Raw genomic sequence first — 13,986 nt, 5'->3', positions numbered from 1 at the left:
GCCTACTAGCACAACAATGTAATCTATAAATCTTTATTTGAAGTGTCAAATAACTTTCAAATGGTGATTTTCTTCTATTATACCATACATACCAAAGTTTATATCCAAACTAAAAACGTTTATCCCAGTACTTCTGTGATTATTTGATTCACACAGTTGTCAAAGGTTGAGGAATGAAACAGATAAATCATTGTAGTTAAGTAATAGAATCAACATTGGTGTTTGAATCATGTTCGAGATCTTTAACAATCTGTTAAATTAAAGCGCTTTGTCATGTTGGTGGTGACACCCCTCTTGTAACAAGATAATCTTAGATTAGCAAGCAAGGTCCTGGCAGATCGCACACAGGAAATGATAGGTTTCGATTTACAGCAAGTGTCCGATTTCTGGCCTTAAGAATCCGATTCTGAATTTGGAGAGTAAATGCTTTTTTTGTAAATGTAGTTTCAGTAATTCCTACATGTATTTTTCTTAAATTTAAAATAAATTGTAGTGCAACAGTTGCTGGTGAATTCTGAATTGTTTGTGAAAACAATCATGCACTGATTTCACACAAATTTGCGCATACTCTTGATTACCCAGATAGCACACATACGTCTGTTAAAGATCTCTTGATCTGGAAAGCATCTGCTGTGTACAAACATCTGTGAGATGTCAGTTTTACAAATCATTCTAATTCATAAACATCTTGATACATTTAATAGATGACCATTTGACATCTGATAGGAAATGTCCGATAGACGTATTGCAGATGAGCAAACTACATCTTGCAGATGTCTTGTAGATGTAAATGCAGACATTATATAGATGTCTCTGAGATGTATGTGCATCAGGGTGTGGAATGGGACCCACCATCTATCAGGGGAAACATATAGACGCATAAAGAGAAGAGGATGTAATATTGAGCCCTGTCACTCCATAATTGTGTTTGATGAGATGTCTACTCATTTATACAAAGCAAAGTGGTAGTGATCAGATACACTCAATGCTAATAATGGCATTAAACCATGCCAAAAAAAAATCAAACTGTCTAAGAGAATGATCTATTTTGAGATCTGTGGATAATTAACCAGTTCAGAACCAGAGTCAAGCACCTCCTTAAAGCAGTAATTCACTTCCAGAACAAAGATTTACAGATAATGTACTCACCCCTTCTCATGCAAGATATTAATGTCTTTCTTTCTTCAGTTGTAAAGAAATTAAGGTTTTGAGGAAAACTTTTCAGGATTTCTTTCCATATAATGGATATGTATGGTGCCCCTGAGTTTGAACTTCCAAAATGCAGTTTAAATGCGGCTTAAAAGGGCTCTAAACAATCCCAGCTAAGGTAGAAGGGTCTTATCTAGCGAAACAATTAGTTATTTTCTAAAAATTACAATTCATATACTTTTTAACCACAAAATGCTAATATTGGTCTAGCTCTGCGTGAACACTGTGTATTCCTGTTTAGCAAACAATTAGAGTATGTTGAAAAACTTACATCTCATTTTTCTCCTCCACTTTCAAAATCGTCCTACATCACCGTTTTACCCTTTTTATTGTAAATTGAAAAGAAAGAAAGAAAGAAAGAAAGAAAGAAAGAAAGAAAGACTGTGAATATGATTGGTTTTGATGTTTACATGTATGAATGTGATGTTTTGCTTTGTGTCATTAAAAAATTGTTTTGATCTCTTTTTGCGTTAGACCTGATGCTTCTGAAAAAGGAGAGTGAAGAGCTGAATGAATCCAAAGACAACATTCAGTATGAGAAACATCTTGATTTCATAACTGAAGAGAACTTAAGTTCCTCACAGACTGAAAAGACTACACACAAAATAGTTCAAAAGACATGGTTTGGAAGTCTTTTTTTTTATCTGCCAACAATGTGGAATTATTTACAATACAAAAGCAAGCTTTGAAATCCATATGAGGATACACACTGGTGAAAAGCCGTACGCCTGCCAACAAGGTGGAAATAGTTTCTCTAAAAAAGAAAACCTTAAAGCACACGAGAGAATTCACACTGGAGAGAAGCCTTTCACCTGTCAACAGTGTGGAAAGAGTTTCACTCATCAAGGAAACCTTAAAGTCCACATAAGAATTCACACTGGAGAGAAACCTTATACCTGCCAACAGTGTGGAAATAGTTTCCTTCGAAAAGGAGACCTTGAAAGCCACATGAAAATTCACAATGGAGAGAAGCCCTTCACATGCCCTCAGTGTGGAAGGAGTTTTAAACGTAAACATACTCTTAATGGCCACATAAGAACTCACACAGGAGAGAAGCCTTACACCTGCCAACAATGTGGAAAAAGTTTCTCTGTAAAAGTAAACCTTGAAGCCCACAAGAAAATCCACTCTGGTGACAAGCCTCACACCTGCCAAGAATGTGGAAAAAGTTTCTTAAAAAAAACAGACTGTCGAAGGCACATGAGAATTCACACAGGGGAGAAGCCTTTTACCTGTCAACAGTGTGGAAAGAGTTTCACTCATCAAGGAAACCTTAAAGTGCACATGAGAATTCACACTGGAGAGAAGCCTCACACCTGCCAAGAATGTGGAAAAAGTTTCGTAAAAAAAACAGACTGTCGAAGGCACATGAGAATTCACACAGGAGAGAAACCTTTGACCTGCTTACAGTTACAGATGTAAAAAAGAATTAATTGTGCCATCACTGTGGAAAAACAGATATAGCAAACCTTGAAATTCACGTAAGAATTTACAGTGAAGAGAAGTATTTCACATCAGTGGCAAGCGGTGACTTTTTTTTTTTAACTGGGTATGCTAAGTTAATAAATAAATCATGGATTCAATCATCATTCATTCAAGGGATTTGTTCACAAATGCTGATTCATGCAGTAAATCTTGAGTGAGCCATTGAATCATTCATTTAAAAATTTCATGCGATTTTGTTTGGTGTCTGTATTATCGTTAGAATTGTGATAGAACCACAATCTCCATTAAAAAAACCTTCAGTTTATCCGGAATCATGCCGCTCTATTTTTCACAAAACTCTCAAACGAGTCCACTTTTTATGTAGCCTGCTGAGTTTTGTTAATGATATTCAGCTGCATCTGAATGTTTTGCAAAAAGAGACAGAATACTTATGTTTGTTATAATTCTTTAATCATATTTTAATTGAAACTGGGAATTGAAAAGAATCAGAACCCTAGAAACAAGGGTCTTTCTTTATTTAGCAGATGCTTTTATTAAACCTTCTTCCAGGTTGCATCTAATAATAATAATAATACGTTTTTTTTTTATAGCGCCTTTCTGCAAACTCAAGGTTGCTGTACAGTATCAGAACACATAAGTATTACAGCAAGGGAGAGAAAACAAAAACAAAACATATATATAGACAAGTACAGTTACAGATAAAAATTTAGTAACCAGGCAGGGTTGGGGCCATTCATGAATTGAATTGGAATGGAATTGGAATTGGAATTGCATGCAGCTGACAGGAAATGGAATTGGAATTGAATTGGAATGTCAGGAAACAGAATTGAATTCAAATAAATTCCACTTGAGTTGCTAAATAAAATAATTTGACTTGATTTGCTTAATAGTTTATAGTACATTAAATATTGTAAATCACATAAACAAACATAAAAGAAATACAAAGTACTGTATGTTTAGTAGGGGTGTGAACCTACAGTGGTCTTACGGTTCGGTTCAATTACAATTATCATGTCATCGATTCGGTTCAATACAATATCTCGATGATGCACTGCATACTCATTTTTCAGTTTTACTTCAAATTTATTTTTCTTTTCTATTTCACAATGACGTAATGCGTTTTTATTTGATTAGATTTTTTTTGTCAGACCACTTGTAAAAGTGTAACTGTTCTATCAATTTTCTATTTGGGTAGAGAGGCCTGGAATTTTTGAGAATCCAAGTTGATGCCCAAAAATTCAATGGAAGTGCTGGGGCCTAGGGTTTTGTCTTTGTCTTGCGAAAAGCTTTTGGGTAGTCGTAAGATGTGCGGCTGTGAGGGAGTTGGGGGGGGGTGATCAAGAAGTCATCCAATGTGGTGATTATTGGGAGAGGATCCAGCAAATTGCCTCTGACAACATGTTGAAAATTTTAGGGCTGCTTCTGCAGCTGAAGGGGAGGCGGACAGCAAAATAAAATTTATTCTGCCAGCGGACGCCGAATAGGTGCCAAAAATCAGGGTGAATGGGCATGACATTAAAGGCAGAGGTGATGTCGACTTTGGCCAACCAAGCACCGCGACCTACTTTTTTAATCAGGGAAATGGCTTGGTCGATGTCATGATAGTTGAGAGCGAATTCATCGAGCGGGATGAGGCTGTTAATGCTTGGAAACGGGGAATTATGCGGGGATGATAGATCGATAATTAGCTGTTTTTTACCTGAAAATTTTCTGGTAGCAATGCCGATGGGACTGACCCGAAAAACACTGAAGGGAGGGACGGAGAAAGGACCAATCATGAAGTTTGCCTCTAATTCTTTTTTGATTCTTTTTTGTGGTCGACTGATTAGGGTTCGGGTTGACAAAAGGGCAAGTGGCGGTGGAGTGAGAAAATGAGCGACAGACTGCGCACGTGATGTTTTGGCAGCCTAAAAACACCCTACTATGGAGTTCGGGATCCAGAGCTCCCCAGTAAGGGCACTGGTTCCATTGGGCGACCCGGATGGCGCATTTAGCTGAAAAAAGCTTGTGGTAGGTATAAAAGTGAGATCCCCCGTATGACAATGCGAGCTCAGCGATTATAGCGAGGTAGTTGCTGAGCTCGCGTCTTCTGTGGGGAAAGGCAGTGCAAATGACTTCTACGTAGTGAGTGAAAGCAATGGTGAATTCAGCGAAAGACAAAATGCGTGACGGATTGTGCTTTGAATTTTTTAAGATGACCGAAAAAACACCACAATTAATTTCGCGATCAGAAGAAGTGTGTGATATAGGAGAGAGGAGTGAAAAAAGATCTACGTCCGCACCTGAAAGGATCTGGGTCCTGATGGCAATGGGTACGGGGGTGGTTTCAGGGCTAAGGCATTAGGGGGAATGGGCAGGGGTGTCGCAGAATCAAGTGAGAAGGGAGAGCGGGTTTGGGCGGATGAAAAACAGGCTGCCGGTATTGCTTGTGGAAGCATGTTTGTGCTTGGAGCGACTCCTGGGAATAATGACAGAGAGGGGAGGAGGTGGACGGGGGCTTGCGTCGTGAGCAGCAGCAAGCATGGGCCGGACGCAAAACCTGTAAAGGACAAAGGAGGGAAGAGGGGAGGGATGGCGGGCGCTGGGGCATGCGCTGTTGGTGGAGTGATATTCGCGTTGGAGTGAGATAGCGGCACTGCCGTCCATGGGAAAGCAAGGGGAGTGTGGTGGGGTGCGGGCTGTGCGTGGGAATTTGCTGTCTGTGGCAGTGAGCTCGCACTGACGCTGCGACTTGGAGAAGCCGTGGAGTGGCGCTTAAGGCCGTGGGTGACGGGCTGGCATTCGGCTGAACGTGGAAGGGGGCGAGGGCTGGCGGCCTCGGCGACCGGGGCACGTCCTTAACTCGCAGAAGGTCTCCTGGCGTGCTCTGGCCGGGAGCCCGTCCCTGCGGCACTTGCGGATTGATGAGAATGGCGGCGGTGTGAGAGGGCCTGCGGCCCCGTGGTGCCGCCATGGGCTCCGTTGGATGATCCTGCTGGGCGGTGGTGGCTTGCGTTGCGAAATCAACACGACTTGCATTTAATAAAATCTATAGACATTAAAACACTTGATGCATTTCAGAATCTTAATTTAAATATTTAACCTAGGCAAGGCAAGGCAAGTTTATTTATGTAGCACATTTCATACACAATGGTAATTCAAAGTGCTGTACATAAAAAGGAATTAAAATCACAATGGCATAAAAATCATAAACATTTAAAATAATAAGATAACCTAGATAAATGTGCGCTGTTAGATGCATATCCAATCGTTTTTGCGGAGAGTGAAAGCGAAAGCGGGCTTTGCAGCTGACATGGAAGCTCAAACGCGGTGGAAACCTAAAATACACCATTTTTGTTGATAAAAGTAAGGCATAAAAAGGCATCATTCATAACTGCAAAAGGTCTACTATTATTATTTATGTGCGCACTCACAATATCAACAAAACATTATATTTGTGTAAAACGGTGCTGAGCCAGATAGACGCGCTCAGTGCTTTTAGCCAGTCTTTTCAACCAAATAAAAATAGTGTTTCAGTCCTTTAAATGAATTACTAACAAAAAAAGACATGTGTTAAATGCACACTGATGTTTGTTAGTTCGTTAAATGCACCAGTGTGTAAAGAAAGTGGCAATAATCCTTTCAGTTAAAATCTGAAGACTTATTTTATTCATGTGGTGTACTCCCCTCGTTAGCCCAACCCCCTCCCGGAAAATCATACAAGCCCCCTGGGTCGCGTGTTCTGGCACTGGACTGAGTCCGTTATAACCGGTTATGGTCTATTACTGAACCGATACCGAATCGTCCTTGTCTGCATCGCGATGCATCGTAAAAACGATTAATTTTGACACCCTAATGTTTAGTATGTTAAGCATGATCATTTCACATGCCAAATTTCAGGAAATGATGATAATTCGATGTAATAAAAGGTGAATGAAATACTTGAATGAAAATGACTCATTTTTTTGTGTGAGACATATATTATGTGGTAATCATATATAAACTTATCACCAATGTCATTCAATTATTAATTCATAATGTACAGTTCTCATTTATATTTACTTGCATTTGATCAACTCTATTTCATACATGGTATTTGTAAAGCATCATAAATAAAGTTCAAACGTATGTCTCTAAATGCAATCACAAATAAATGCTCAGAAACGGCAATAAATGGAATTCAGTGGAATTTCCCTGAATTGAATTCCACTTCCTGTAATTCCAATTCAATTCCAACTCTGTTTCCTGTAATTGTTGTTGAATTCCAATTCCAATTCCTTCGTTGAATTGGAATTGTTGAGTTCATTCCTGAATTGGCCCCAACCCTGGAACCAGGCATGAAACAGATGATGTAGTCAGATCAGAGAAGCAAGAGAGGAAAAGATATGATTTAAGGTGAGCTTTGAAATCCTGTACTGGGGGCGGAGATACAAAACGCTTGTCCACCAAACAATGCTAACCTGTAACAGGATTAACAGCAGACAAGTTTCTGAAAAGCGTAGTGTGCGAAGTGGGGAGTAAGTGTAAAAGAGATCAAAAATATATAGGGGGGGACAGGTCCATAAAGTGCTTTGAAGGTGATAAGGAGAATCTTGTGTTGGATACGAAAATGAATGGGTGGCCAATGACGTGTGTGTAGGATGGGAGTTTTGGATATATTGAATCTTATTTAATGTTGTGTTTGGTAGACCACAGAAAAGAGAATTACAGTAGGCAAGATGAGAAGTAATGAAGGCATGGACCAGTGTCTCAGCATCAGTGATATTTAAGAAGTGGAGTCAAAGAACACAGGATACCAGGTATACTGAAAGAACACATTTTTTTTATTGAAAGAACAATGATTAAGAACTGACAGTCTGGCTTGAAATTGTTACTCCAGGTAAAGGCATTCCCAATGTTTTGGCAGAGGGTGGATGTCTAAAGATAATCTCAGAGGAACTGTTGCCACATGCCAATAAAGCAGCTGACCTTTATGAAGCATAACTAGGCTAGTCACTGACCAGACATTCAGTGTTTGGAAGTGATCCCTTTTCTTCAGGGAGACAAAGAGAACGTGTGGAACACCACTTTGCAGAACTGCACCCAGATATGGAAATATGCTACAACAATACTGTGAATGGTGACTTCTCATACTTTAAACTAGCTCTGCTGGATCTCATTGAAACAACAAAAAGATACACAACATGACCCATAAATAACAGAAAAAGTAAAGAAATTACATAAACAAATTTGTTTAGAGTGTAGAAATTAACTCAAATTTAATGCTGATTCGGATATAGAATCGAATCTAAACTTCAGGGAAATCAATTTAGAATTAAAAGTTTATATTTCCTGACCGGTCGTCCACCGAATCGGTCAAATCAATACACTTTATCAATTCCAAAGTCTATTCACGCTCATTGGCAGGAGCGTAAATAAACTTAAATATTAATTTGGGAAACTAAAGCCAGGTAGCTTGATCTAGGCAAAATAGTACTTTGTGAACACAAAAGGCAAGACAATTCTCTCAATGAAAACAATGATTTATTGAAAACTACACTAGGATTACAAAGCAAAACTACTCAAAACACGAACACACACACACATTCACACGCACACTCATACAGTTTCAGAGATGGGATTTTATGAGTTTTGAGAAAACCCAAGACTCGTTATGTTACCGTTACTAGCTTCTCAAATCGCAACCTCAGAAAATCACCAAGCAGAGATCTAACTTAAACCAAACGCACCAGATTTCAACAAGAAAATGGGAGACCCTGTTTACTTGCTCTCAGAGGTCGATTGGCGCCTGGGTTGCGAGGCGCGTAGGCTCTGAAGGTTCAAATCGAGATGTGAAAGTCTGTTGCAGTTTCTTGTGAGTTCTGGAGGGCAAGAATGCCTTGTAGTTGGAACGAGAGGGCGATCTTCGGCAGAGAAAGTTTAGAGTCTTTCAGGATGTTTCCAGGGCTCTTCTCGCTCAGTTCGGTCAGTTCAAGTCAGCACTTCAAGCACAATTCAAGCCAATGTTCTGGTTCGGGCCATTAGGTTTTAAGGGGTCTGTTAGACACGACCCTGGGGCTTGAAGGCCAATGGCGTTGCCACGGGGGCGGGGTCATGTTTGATGCAATTCCTTCTGGCATGTGACTTATTAGGACACAGATTTATCTTCAATTTGGTTATCGATTATCATAAACTACTGCAATGCATACAATATGAAATTCTCATTCACTCAGACAACCTGCATTTGTCATGATCGTTCAAACGAAATCAAACATAGGAATATAAGGTTACACATGGAATACATACTTAATACTGGGTTAATTAAGGCACACAAGGCATAGTAAAGTACACGATTACACGGCACACATTGAACATAAAGGAAGGAGGGTATCCTATCCCTTTGCATAGTAAGTTCGATTGATTGGAATAGCGTTCTTGGTTTCTTTTTTTCCTGTATCATATTTGTTAGCCTGTAAGCATGTAGCGTGGGTTCAGTAGCGTGGGTTCAGTTTCGTGATGTGTGAAGGGAATTCTGAGGGGGGGTTTCGCAGCAGGAAGGCTATCCTGTGATCCATCATTTTTCTTAACTTAATTTGTTAACTCAAGTCACAAATGGACAAACGGTCCGTTCTTTGGAGGGTTTCAGAAAGATGATCCCGCAGATTTCCCTCTTCCTGTGTCAGTGAATTCTTTGTCATGTGTTCGGTGAAGGTGACAAATCTCCATTTGATTTAATGGGTCTCTCAGCACAAATAGCTAGTTGTTCATTTGATAGGATTATCTTTTATTGCGGCTTCGTTTCCTGGGGCGATCAGCAGACGGAGGTTTGGCGTAGACAAAGTGGCACCCAGTGGCTTCGCGCCGTTTTGGCAAATGGTTCAGATAAAAGAATCTTTGAACTTCCTTGGAGTATGGAGATTTGATTCGTTACTTGTTGTTTTGCGTAACTAAAATCCTACAAGAGTTTAGTCAACAGAAACTATGTCTTTCAGAACAGAAAATGCATCAGAAAGGCCTGTGACTTCATAGACATTGGTGTACTCTTGTCTACATTTAAGACACTGGCTAGAAGTTTCATGCCATTGCAGCACACATACTTTGCATCCCACAATGCTCCGGCAACAGACTGCAAACATTGGCTCCTGGAAGGGTCCTGTGAAATAAGAGATTCAATAAAGTTAGTCTTAATCATTTCGTCTGGTTAAACGTTCCAGTTTTTCCCCAATCTTATACAATATAACAAATTCGAAAAAATAAAAAAATGAAAACAGCTGCTTTATACCATAGAAGCAGCAACTGAACTATTATTTTTCCATGATTCTTATGGTAATCAATTTGGAAAGTATAAAACAACTGCTATAATATCTGAAGAATACACTTTTATGCAAAGCACTGATACTGGAACATGAGGGTGAGTAGATGACAACTGACATTGCGGTTAATTTTCTTGTCAACTTCAGTCTCCATCATAAATTGAGATGTGTGTTGAGTACTTAACCATTTCTAAAAATCAGTAGGGAAGAAAAAAAACCTGAATGTACTTAGGTCTCTTTCGTTTGCTATTTTGTTGAAATCTTAGAAATTCCTCCTCTGAAACAGCAAGTATTTTGCGAGCATTTTGCTTCCAGTATAATGAACCTGTAGGTAACATATGACTAAACATTCAAGTGTCAAAAAAATAAATTAAACCATAAAAAAGTATTACTATAACGTATGCTGCATTAAAAAATTTTTGTAATGAAATACCTTTGGTTCCTTCAGACTCCACTATTTGATTACCCTGAGCATCTTAACGTGGCAGGTGGTCTGAGCAGTTGACGAGGCATGTGGGGAATCCCGGTTTAGGATGAGCTGAAGCGATGTGACGTGCATTCGAGAGGACTGGACAAGGATCAGGACTGTCATTCTCCATTTCAGTGAGCTTAAAGTTAGAGCCGTTCAAATGAAGAATGACGTTGACAAATTATACAAACGGAAGATCAAGAACGGGTATATCGCAACGGATTGTATCCTTGTCCAGCCCCAACAGAAACACAACGCTGATTGAAGCATCGGGCCAGCTCATCTGATGATATACACTGTAACAAGATTACTGTGAAATTTACAGCAACTTACTGGCAGCAATTGGCAAGTAAGTTGCTGTAATATATTCCACAGTATGCTGACTGTAAGTTCCATCACAGTAACTTACTGTACTACTGTAATTTTTATACAGGGAATAGCACAGTACCATAATTGCATTCAGATTAATAGAATGCTCTTTTTGAATGAATTAATCATGAATAAATTAATTTTTAACAAAAAGTAATTAGTATACTGTACTATAATGAACATTACTGCTTTAATTGTGTGTAGTCTAAAAAGAAGACACAGTTTTTGTCACAAAAATACCATTTATTGACTTCAAATTGTGAAAATACATAAAATAGCATAGCATACAATACATTTCAATTTTGTATTTTTCAGTGTGTAAACATTTTTTTATTTTGCATAAACCTAAAAATGTATAGATTCTAACTATAAAATCTTTAGCTCCAGTACAGGGTATACATCAAACATTACATGACAAACCAGAAAATAGTTTTCATTACTGCCGCTTGTCAGAGAAAGTATTAACAGCATCATAAAATAACAGCAATATCAATTTATTTAATCTTTAGTTAAGAAGTTAACTTAGCAAAGTGTTTTCAATATATTTTTTTATATCAGTGAAAATAAACAATTAACATTTATACAGTGGTGGCCAAAATTATTAGCACACTGGTATTTTCACCAGCTGAAATCTCACAGAAATTACACTGGATTATTACAATTAAGGGCATAAATTTATGTTTGGATATTTATTTATATTTATGTAAACTGATACCACTATATATATTAGTCTTCATATATTACAGACATCAATTAAGCTTATCTTTTGGTATTATTTCTTCAAAGCATTTTAAGTAAAACAGCTCTATATGTAACAAGTGCCAACAGATGACCAAAAATGGGATGCAATAATTCTGGTTTCTGCGTGTGACGTTCAGCATGAATCCTTTTTTCTTTCCTGAGATGGGCATGAGCTGGCATCATTGTCCTGGGCTGGAGTCTTCTTCCCTGCAGTAAAAATAAAATAAAATAAAAATGTTATTAATGTGGAAGTTTATAAGCAAAAATGACATCTTAATTTTATTTTAAAATATAGAAAATCAGATTGAATATTTTCAATACACAAATATCATTATCAACAAACATCAAGGAAGGAATTCTATTTCACTATTTACAGGGTATCTGCAGAATTTTTTAAATATCAATTTATTGGCAATTTATGATCATTTTTAAGAGCTGCACAAGTAAAATAAACACAGTATGAGTGGGGTTGGACAATGTACGGTAACATATTAAGCCATAAAATTACATACAGTTCAGATAAAGGTTTTCACCAACAAAAAAAAATCGTATACAACGGTATTTCAGCCTTTACACCATTAAAAAAGATAAATCAAGTATATAATTTATTTAAAATATAAATGTAACAGTCTTAATTGTTTAGATATTTAGAAGGCAACTTTTCACATTTTCAACTCTGTGTTTTCTGCATAAAAACATGGATCAATAACTAATAATTTGACCATAAACAGCTGAAAAAATTTATTGGAAATAAATATGCATTCTATGTCACTAGGGGGCGCTTTATGAGCGCTGAAATATTACGGTTTCCCTAGTAACGGCTGTATTCAAACAAAGCAGCGCCAAACTCATTTACGCCGTTTTATCAGGCATTATATGTTTACTTTAAGGTTTAGTTTAAGACTAAATTAAAAAGCCATCGACATGATTCTGAGGACAGTCAGTTCCCCTTCAGATACATTCATATAAAGACACGCACATATCATTGCCTTTTGAAGTTTAATCCAGCCCTATCGCGATTCTTGTCTGTTTGTCCCTAACAGTAAAAGACCTTATAACATTATAATTAGGACTTTTCTTATGCTGTTTAACGTATTGTGGTGATATGTGAACAGGTATTGTGATTGGCTGTTCTGTGTCTGGGTCCAGGGTTGCTCGGCAACGGGGGCGGTTCCAGCCATGCAGGCTGACATAGAAGGCAGAGAGTTTGTCTATCAGTGCATGCTTTAATAAAGTACAACTCTGAGTTCAACGAAGCAACAAACCGCTCTGTGTATCATGACATGGTGTCAGAATGGAAGTTCTCCGCGCACTCCTATAATCTGAGAAGGAGGACGGAAGGAAAATGTCGAAGTTTCACGCGCCCGAAGGTTTTGATTTCGCACAGCCATCAAGTTGGCCAGCGTGGAGGCAGCGTTTTGCACGATTCAGGATTGCAACGAAGCTTGACAAGGAAGACAAAGATGTACAGGTGAATTCACTGCTCTATGCAATGGGCAAGCAGGCTGAACCCATATTCATCACATTTTCATTTTCCGCAGAGGAGGAAAATGATTACTACAATGCAGTAGTTAAAAAGCTTGACGAACATTTCGTGCCCAAACGCAACGTGATTCATGACCGTGCTTGTTTTCACAAACGGAGTCAAAGGAATGGTGAAAGTGTCGAGGCATTCGTCAGAAATTTATACGAGCTTGCAGAGTTTTGTGATTTTGGTGCTACTAAAGACGAGCAGATTCGCGATCGCATCGTGATCGGAATTGCAGATAGCAATGTGTCTGAAAAGCTGCAGTTAGAGCCCGATTTGACGCTGGAGAAAGCGATACAGATTGCCCGCCAGTCGGAACTGATTAAAATTCAAAGTGCTGATATTCGAGGAGCAGGTGATGTAAGTGAAGTAGGCTACAAGCCTAAACATACAAGACAATTCAAGAAATACACAGGCGGTAAATTCAGAAATCCTGACACTAAACAAAGAGATGAAAGTAATAAAGTGACCTACTCAAGGTGTGCACGTTCGCACGAATATGGGGCCTGCCCTGCTCCGGGTAAACGATGCCGCAGGTGTAATAAAACAGGCCATTTCGAAGTCGCTTGTAAAACAAAAACTGTAAAAGAAGTGACCAGCGAAAAACAAGATGATGAAATCAAGGGAACGTGGTTTCTGGGCTCAGTTTCTGAGGATGCTAATGAGAATGAGTGGCATGTAAAGTTACCAATGCAGGGGACTACTGTTAATTTCAAGATTGATACTGGCGCAGATATCACAGTCATGTCTGAGCAAACATTTCTAAAACTTCCCATTTGCCCCCATCTTACTAAAACATTTGCAGACATCAGGAGTCCGGGTGGCAAATTGAACTGTATTGGTAAATTCTTAGCCTGTACAGAAAGAAAAGGACAAAGTGTCAGTTTCTGGACTTACGTTGTTAAAGGCCCATACACCAACAACCTCCTCAGTCGTAAAACTGCCTGCGAAAT

At 38.7% G+C, this 13,986-nt stretch overlaps 1 protein-coding gene across 1 annotated transcript; it reads left to right on the top strand.

Annotated features, from left to right (window-relative positions):
* The first annotated feature begins 1,905 nt into the window (after window positions 1–1,905).
* Window positions 1,906–2,631, top strand: LOC141320198 (uncharacterized). Its single transcript, XM_073833292.1, has one exon. It carries the CDS (start codon window positions 1,906–1,908, stop codon window positions 2,629–2,631), a length of 726 nt encoding a protein of 241 aa, XP_073689393.1.
* The last annotated feature ends 11,355 nt before the right edge of the window (window positions 2,632–13,986 follow it).

The sequence above is a fragment of the Garra rufa genome, chromosome 1 (genome assembly GCF_049309525.1).
Source record: "Garra rufa chromosome 1, GarRuf1.0, whole genome shotgun sequence".
NCBI classification, from domain to species: Eukaryota; Metazoa; Chordata; class Actinopteri; order Cypriniformes; family Cyprinidae; genus Garra; species Garra rufa.
The sequence above is the reverse complement of the archived record's forward strand: the minus strand, read 5'-3'. Positions and strand labels throughout refer to the sequence as shown.

Excerpts from the sequence above, each read along its gene's own strand:
- LOC141320198 (XM_073833292.1), top strand. The coding sequence starts at position 1,906 with ATGAGGATACACACTGGTGAAAAGCCGTACGCCTGCCAACAAGGTGGA.